An 8,452-nucleotide genomic window follows, 5' to 3' on the forward strand; every position below is an offset into this window, starting at 1 on the left:
AGTGAGTACCTTTATGGCATTTTAAAATGCCACATTCCTTTTCTCAAGATTTTTCGAGCTGTGCCACAAAGCACTCCAACAGCAGAAGCTTGCTTCATTATTGAAGAACCAGCTGACTCAGCCAGTTCAATGGCAACCAGCCCAGGAAATTTAAGTGTTTCTTCACAAGATGCGAGTACTTAATTAGCAAGGTTTGTGATCACTCGTTCTGAGTACACACAAACTGATCAACACCAGTGCCACAGCCAGTGAAGACTTTTACTAATGCTGGGACACAGGTGGAGTTAATCAGTGAATCGCCTGATGGTGCTAACCCTGGCCCTTCTGGTCACAGTAGCCACGTAAAAGATGAAAAGAAAAAAAAATCTGGGGGAATTTACCCTGGCTCTCGACCAGTTGATGGTAATAAATCTGACGAAAAGAAACAAGAATCTGAACAAAATATAAACACTGACAGTAAAACAAAGAAACTTACCCTATTTGAACAAGCCTATCCATCAGATGAGAAGTCTCCAAATGATCCACCATTGTCTCCTTTGGCTGTTTATGACAATGATGATGATGAGGAATACAAGTGTGAAATGACTGACAATGCAGGTTCATCATCGGATGATACAGGTTATGAGTTAGATTCAGAAGTAAACCCTGAGCGAAAATTCCTGTTTTTGACTCCTGCCTAAAGTTACTTCTAATGCTGTGTGTCAATAACCATCTGACTTTCAGGAATTCACAGCTACTGATACAAAATATTGCAGCAGGAGATTTACTATCCTCAGCTGCCATTCTGTTTAGTGGTAATACACTTTCTCATATTGCCCAGTTTGCATCCTTTCTGAATTTGAAGTTCTTCAGCCATACCACATTTTACAATATACAAAACAAATATTTGTTTCCTGTGGTAAACAAAGCCTGGAAAGAGGAAACAAGTTCAGAATTAGATGAAGTTAAAAGCAATGGGCGAGTCAATTTGATTGGGGATGGAAGGTGTGACAGTCCAGGTCACAAAGCCAAATATTGTACGTACACAATGACAGATGAAGGAAAGGTGGCAGCAATCAATGTTGTACAGGTAACAGAGGTAACTTCGTCTACTGCAATGGAAAAGGAAGGGTTCGAGAGGTGCATTCAAGACCTAGCCAGAGAAGAAGTCACCATCATGAGAATTGCCACAGACTGCCCTACATGTATCTCAAGTTCCATGAAAAAGGACCATGGTGAAATCGACCACCAGTATGATGTTTGGCATTTCTCAAAGTGGATCATAAAAAAACTTTCAAAGAAGGCTAAAGTGAAAAGCTGTGAAGATCTCCTTCCATAGATCCGTTCAGTCTCGAACCACATGTGGTGGTGTTCTGCAACATGTGATGGCAATGCGAAAGTGCTGAAAGAAAAGTGGAAGTCAGTCCTGTTTCATGTGACAAACAAACGCAAGTGAAATGGCTACACCCACTTCCATGAGTGTTGCCATCCAAGACTGACCGGTGCTCAGAGCAGGAAAAAGAAGTGGCTGAAGCCTGATACCCCTGCCTATATTGCCCTTGAGGAGGTGGTGCTCAACTAGTAGATCTTGAAAGACATTGAGAAGCTGACTGAATTTTACCACACTGGAGAGCTTGAGGTGTATCACTCTGAATATTTGAAGTACTGCCCAAAGCGTGGGCATGGTGGCACGTACACAACTCACAGCACTCGATCACAATGCAAACTGTGGAAGAAAGCAGGCAGTTGTACAATCTGGACCACGTGCTGGTTAAGCCAGGTACAAGGTTAGCTTCCCAAAGGCACAGAAACAGTGGGTGGCTAAGCCAATAAAAGAAAAAAAAACCTATGCACATGTTATGGTTTTGATGGACACTGTTGCCAATGTCTGTAAAACAGGTGAAGTTGAAATTGAACCTGAAGCACGCCATCTCCCCAAAAACATCTCAGCGACTGCACCTCCAAGCAAACACGAACTTGTCCATAAACTTCGGTCCAGGTTTAACCGATAAAAACTCTACATTTTGGCTACACAAATGTGGACTAATATGCATGCAAATGAGATCAAGTACAACTTAAATGAATGAGAGTCAAAAATTACAACTATTGTTTCCCTGCCTCCCCCTCCAAAACAAAAAAATTATATTTGTATCATGAGGTAAAAGAAAGAAAATCATTTCCTGTTTTTCTTTGTGGGACTTTCCCTAGAAAATTAGATAATTTGTTTACATAACAACAATGGCTTTAGATGACTGTAGATGTGCCTATGGTTAATATTATTGATTTTTACCCAAAACACAATCAATTTGAAAAAATACAGCCTAAGCACAAAGGGTCTATCATTTTTGTGTCACCAAATGAACGTTCTGTTTCTTATTCATCTGGAAAATGAAAACCCTCAAACTGAAAGTCATTTTCAAGTCCTGGAGGGGGAAAGTGTGCTCTAATGCAACAAACTGCACATGATGGCAAAGGGACTCTTATTTCCTTGCAAAGAACACCCCAGTACCATCTGACAAGTTGACGATAGGCTACGTGCCTGTTAAGTTTATGTTGGGGACCTTCATATGACTGAAAATACTGCTGCTTATATTGGTACCAGGCTGTCTGCAGCACCCATCTGTTGAGACAAACAGCTTGCAAACCTGGATGCTGAGTTATACAAACTGCAGCTTCAGCAACCTCCCCCATCTCTACTGCCTCCTTGTTTTTGTCGCAGATTTGAGGAAACTCTGAACAGCAGGTACATTCCTCATTTCTGTTCAGTATTTGGCAATTTTGACATGTACACCTACAGTAAATAAGCTTTGTTTGACTTGGATTTATTGCACAGTAAAGGCATAAGAACCTACCCCAAACTTTTCAGGTTACCTTAGAAGGTTCTTTATTATTTAAGGTCTGAAAATCCGAACTAGTTAGCTATGCAACATGTTCTGTCCGTAATAATTTCTTTATAGATTAAAAAGTCGCTGCAAACCTATCCTTTCGTTGAAAGAAAGCAGAATATAATATGAAACTACAATATTTTAACGTTCTGATTGCGATAGAAAACAGTCTTAAATGCGCTTTTGTCTGATTTCCCAACAAGAACCAAATCCATTTGCAAGCTCAAACACTGCTCAGGTTGTCAGAACAAACAAATCAAACATACACGTTACTACTAATGACTAAATTAAAAGTTATTTTTCTTCCTTTTAGAGGTAGCGATGACAATAATTCCTTTTTAAAAAAAAGTATGTTAGCTTAAAAGTTATGTTTCACAATCTTGCTGCGGTTCCACAAAACATAAAACATGTAGTATATTACGTTCTTGATAAGAACAGGGATTCAATATAATTGCAGAATCTTGGTATACTCGACTTTACTACACGAGGGTGATTTATAAACTGGATTAGTAACATCTATAAAATATAGCATAGCAGTGGATATTGCCTCTCTAAATGCTCGTGAGATCACAATAGCTATGAATAAAACGAACAAAAACATACAAGAGTGATTTTATTTTTATTCTGTTTCTATTGTTTGTTTACAATTCTCGAGCGTGTGAGTGTTTGATTTCCAAAACATCAAACGCCATTTGATTCATGGTTTGCCTCTACAAATCGGTTAAATTGCATTGTTTAAGTTACAAAATACATCTAGAAACCCTCACCAGTCCAGATTTCTGACACGAAAATTTTCATCGTCGTGTTGATGCTCCCCTACTAATTCTTTTTCTTCCACCCTTTCTTCGCTGGAAGAAAACTCTGGTTCGAACTGGTACAGCCAAATCACATTTTCAGGCATATTTTCATCGTCAATAGAAGGACTTAATTGAGATGAATGTGAAGAGGTTTCCTCATCAGACATTTCGGCGCGACTAGAACTAAACAAGCTCAATATACTCACTTCCGCAAGTTCGCAAGACTTCTCAAGCAAAACAAAGCGACACGTAAGCCCTTTGCTTGCTCCCTTCGTGATTTGACGTCACATCTTAATCCGCTGGCCGTTTAAGCTCCCGCGATGAAAAGGCAACTTGGCGGGTGCAGTCCGAAGCTTTGGACCAATTTTTTCATAAAATCATTCATCGTCAATATAAATTATCCCTGAAAAATTAATCCATCCAATGTCAACATCAATACAAAAAATAGTTAAAATTAGCCTTGCGTTCCCCTTTAGCTAGCGTTTCAAAAAGCCGCTTCTTTTTAATCTCAATTACCTTCTAGAAACGCCTGATAGGAGTAAGCGAACGCAGTTGTGTCACGTTAATATGATAAAGCCTTATATTGACAGAGACAATAGCCTAACTCTTAATGTGGTAGGTTCTGAGCCAGAAGAGACTTTAAGTAGAGACCTTAATGATAAGTTAAGTGCAGTGGCCACAGCAAAGCTTTCCAACTCTGATGTTCTGCGGGTTTGGACTCCAAATTGTGCCATCTGTCTTCAATGCAGCGTCAAGATCTTACGGACCTTCTCCAGGGGTTCAAGCAGCTGTTTCCAGATGTACCAACGAGAACAGAACAGATTTACCACAGTGTGGATGTGGGTGATGCTTCTTCCGTGAAACAGCATCCCCACAGGCTGAATCCTATCCAGCAAAAATATCTCAAGAACACGAGAAATACAAATCTAATTGGAGAACGATTTCATTGAGCCAAGTCACAGTACTTGGAGTTCACCTTGCATTGTGGTGCCAAAACCAGACAGTAGTTACAGAATTTGTACCGACTAAGAAAAAGTGAACAATGTCAGTAAATCAGACACCTTTCCAATACCACCATGCATGACTATATTGACAAAGTGGGAAAGGCAAGACATGTCACCAAGATTGACTTACTTAACGGTTTTTGGTAAGTTCCGCTCACTTAAATAGCAAAAGAGATTTCAGCTTTTGTAAATCCAGGTGGACTGTACCAATACATAAGGTTATGGCCTTTGTATGAAAAATTCGCCAGCCACTTTTCAGCGCCTCATCAACACCATTTATTGCTGGCCTTCACGGATACGAAGCGTACATCGATGATGTTATTACCTACAGTGATACCTGGGAGGAACATTTGCAAATCATACCAAACTTTTTGGAGAGACTAACTGAAGCTCACTATTAACCTCTCCAACAGTGAATTTGCACTAGCACAAGTAACTTACTTGGGGCACATGGTTGGACAAGGGAAAGTGAAACCGTTTGATGCCAAGATCAGTGCTAGTTCTGAATTCCCATGACCAGAAAACAAGAAACAACTAATGTGTTTTCTCTGAATTGCAGGATATTACAGAAAGTTCTGCCCAAATTTCTCTGCAGTCATCCAACCTCTGACTCAATTACTAAACAAGAGAGAGAGGTTTGTTTGGTGCGACAAGTGTCAAAAAGCACTTCAAGAAATAAAAGCATTACTGAACAGTGCCCCAGTGTTGGCAGCTCCTGACTTTAATGCCCCGTTCAAGTTAGCTGTTGTCGCAAGTGATGTTGCTGTTAGTGCTGTGCCTTTACAAGAAGATAAAAATGGAGTAGATCATCCTGTTTGCTACTTCTCAAAAACGTTTAGTAAAAGCCAGAGAAATTACTCCACCATTGAGAAAGAATGTTTCTTGTTAGCGTTAGCCCTCCTGCATTTTGAAGTTTACGTCACTTCTTCGAGTCTACCAATCAAAGTTTTCAATGATCATAAACCTCTGGCTTTTCTTCACAAGTTAAAGGACAAGAATCAACGATTGCTGAGGTGGAGTTTGATGCTTCAAGAGTACGACTTGGATATAACACACATAAAGGGAAAGGTAACCGTGATTGTTGACTGTCTTTGAAGAGTGTGAATGTGAGAACATATCAAAGAAAGTTCTACAACTTTTTTTTTTTTGAAGAGGGGGAGTGTTACAAGGATTGAAATTATCTGGAAAGTTCACGAAGTTCAATGTCACGAAATGCGTTGTTTCAAAAATTTTTTAGAACTGTGACTCATCAATTTCAAAATAGTCTGTGACTCGTAAGTTTAAATATAGAGTTTACCGAAATAGCTGTAAATAGTTACTTTTGGATACTTATATAAGCGACTCTCTAGTCAGGTGGTTGTTGTTGTTCTGATTCCGGACTTCGTTCCCTGTCTGTGATTTCCAAATGATATTGTGTGACAACTGACAAGTGAAGGGATTTTCCCGTTTGTGTGTGATTCAGACATTCTGCTGTGGAGTGAGATACTGTGAAAGAAGTCTTCAGGAGATTTCGTCAAAGAGAAGGACAGGTCAGATAAGCATAGAGAAGTATCCAGTTAAATGTAGTGAGATTGTACTAAGAGTAGTAAATAGCTCGAGTTAAGTTGTCTCCCGTTGTTTACAGTTAAATAAATTGCATTTCGTGGAAATAGCGAGGTTATGATCTTTCTGCCGGTAATTAGTTACCATAACACTTGCAATTCATAAGAAATAGATATGAAGAAATTACATGTACCTAGTAACGTTATATTTAACAATAGTCTTTATAAGTGGAAATTGTCATCCACAGATGCATTGATGGCTACAGCAGGGTTATAACTTACCTCAAGTGCAGCTCAGACAATGCCTCTGTAACAGTGTTAAAATTGTTCCAACATGCTGTCAACGAATGAGGCTTAGCCTCGCGTGTTTCTGAGTGATATGGGAGTTGAGAACCGAGATGTGGCATATTTCATGCTTACCTATAGTGCAAGGGGACCAGGAAGAGGTAGTTTCATCATAGGAAGGAGCGTGCACAACTCACGTATAGAGAGACTTTGGAGGGACGTTTACCAAATTGTGCTGAGAGTCTTTTATGTGGAAAATCGATACCTAGACATACACAACAATGATCACCTGTTCTGCTTACATTTTCTCTACAAGCCACTACTCAACAAAATGTTGGTTGATTTTTCTACTTCTTAGATGAATCACTCCAATGCAACTTTTCATTATGGGAATGCAGCAAGCTGCTCACAAAAATGGCATGGTGCCCTCAGAATACTTTAAAAGTCTTAATTTGGCAAGCCTTTGGTAACATTACAGATTCAGTGCTCATTTGCTTAAAGAAACTAAGGTCGTAATATCGTGTATGTTTTGTTAAAGAAATAGATTATTTCATTCTGTTAATTGACTCCTTGATTGGCATTTGATTACCTTAATACCTTAGAGATTAGTAACATTAACACTGGATAACACGAGAAAAGTTTACTTTTTCTGGGACGTTTTGCCAATGGATCTATCCTAACCTGTTTGTTCAATGACCTGTTTGTTCTGCTTACCTGTGGTACCAAAGTTTGAGGACTGTTTAATCTACTGGATATCGTCACAGAAGTAAGTGCTCCATGATGTGAGATCTGTTGAAATTAAGCATCATAATCCATTTTTTATTGTAGTTCATAGAAGCTGAAATCGAATAGATGGAATAAGTATAAATTAAGAGAATTATACGATTGGCGGGATCCAGTGGATTTTTAACCATTTTTCCCCTAGGTCAGTGTCAACTTAGATTTATTATATCTGCGCTGCTGCAATCAAAGGCTCCGTTTACACAGAAGTGGGGTAAGCCGCCTAGGTAGGGTAGGGTAGGGCATAGTTTACAATCCCCGAGAAAACTGTTGAGACAATTACTGAAATGTCAGGATAATTTTCGATCTTGCCCAATCTATGACACCTTTCTTTCCCTCTCCACCCTATGCAATGCTGTTTTCCGTCTAATTTTCCTTGGTAAACCTATTTCACCTTGAAGGAGCCCCAACATTGTTTTTCTTAATTTTTTTTATATTATGGACATAATGTTAAATTTCCAACGTTTCAGTGACCGCATGACACTCCAAAAAAACAGAGTGCAAAGTTCCATCAGGCCCGCTTCAGGTCGAGGTCGGGAAATCAAATGGTAGAATTGTTGTGGAAGATGAGTAGCACGGTCATCACTACATTCTAGGGGTACTTTCTTGTTAATTGTGACCTTCCACGGGAAAACGTACACTAACGCTAAACCGTTAAATTGACCGAAGCGTTAGATATCCGTTAGCCGTCCGTTAGAAGTTTACATGAAACCGTCAGAGCGTCAACTTCATCCGTTAGAACGTTAGTCTTATCCGTCAGAACGTTAGGTTCATCCGTCAGAGCGTCAGCCTCGTCCGTTAGGGGTTTAGCCTCGTCCGTTAGAACGTTAGTCTCATACGTCAGATGTATAATAGTTATTAACCTTATCCGTTGGCAAATCTTGGATTCTGTTGGCAAGTGAATTAATAATCTGTATCTATTGTTCCGGATCAGAGGATTCGTAGAGCGTCGTTTAAAAATGTGACCCTCTTGGGAAAACCGGCCGTGTCCTTCTACAACTTAGTAGAATTACATGTAGTAGAGCGCTTTTTAAAAAATTAAAAATACCGAGAAAAATGAAGGGTTTGTGTTCGACGTTCACCTCTGCGTACCAATAGTAAAACAAGGGTGGAAAGCTCGATTTCGGATCGCTCCAGCACCAAGCCGATTTTCATTGACAAATTCCCATCGTACAGGTTTC

General features: G+C 39.6%; 1 protein-coding gene and 1 pseudogene across 1 annotated transcript; one reads left to right on the forward strand and one right to left on the reverse strand.

Annotated features, from left to right (window-relative positions):
• Positions 1-581: 581 nt before the first annotated feature.
• On the forward strand, positions 582-1,848 carry LOC138053863 (uncharacterized; annotated as a pseudogene).
• A 504-nt stretch (positions 1,849-2,352) lies between these two features.
• On the reverse strand, positions 2,353-3,828 carry LOC138053864 (uncharacterized). The gene is made up of 2 exons (XM_068900404.1): positions 3,632-3,828; positions 2,353-2,770 (listed from the first exon to the last, which is right to left on the reverse strand). The coding sequence occupies exons 1-2, from the start codon at positions 3,826-3,828 to the stop codon at positions 2,353-2,355; spliced, it is 615 nt and encodes a 204-aa protein (XP_068756505.1).
• Between the last annotated feature and the right edge of the window lie 4,624 nt (positions 3,829-8,452).

This window comes from Montipora capricornis, chromosome 6, assembly GCF_036669925.1.
Source record: "Montipora capricornis isolate CH-2021 chromosome 6, ASM3666992v2, whole genome shotgun sequence".
NCBI lineage: Eukaryota > Metazoa > Cnidaria > Anthozoa > Scleractinia > Acroporidae > Montipora > Montipora capricornis.

What these genes read in the sequence shown, in the direction of transcription:
- LOC138053864 (XM_068900404.1), bottom strand. Translation starts at nt 3,828, where the DNA reads ATGTCTGATGAGGAAACCTCTTCACATTCATCTCAATTAAGTCCTTCT. An exon ending in CGTGTCAGAAATCTGGACTG is followed by an intron (nt 2,771 to 3,631) that starts GTGAGGGTTTCT and finishes TATTTACTGTAG; the next exon opens with GTGTACATGTCAAAATTGCC.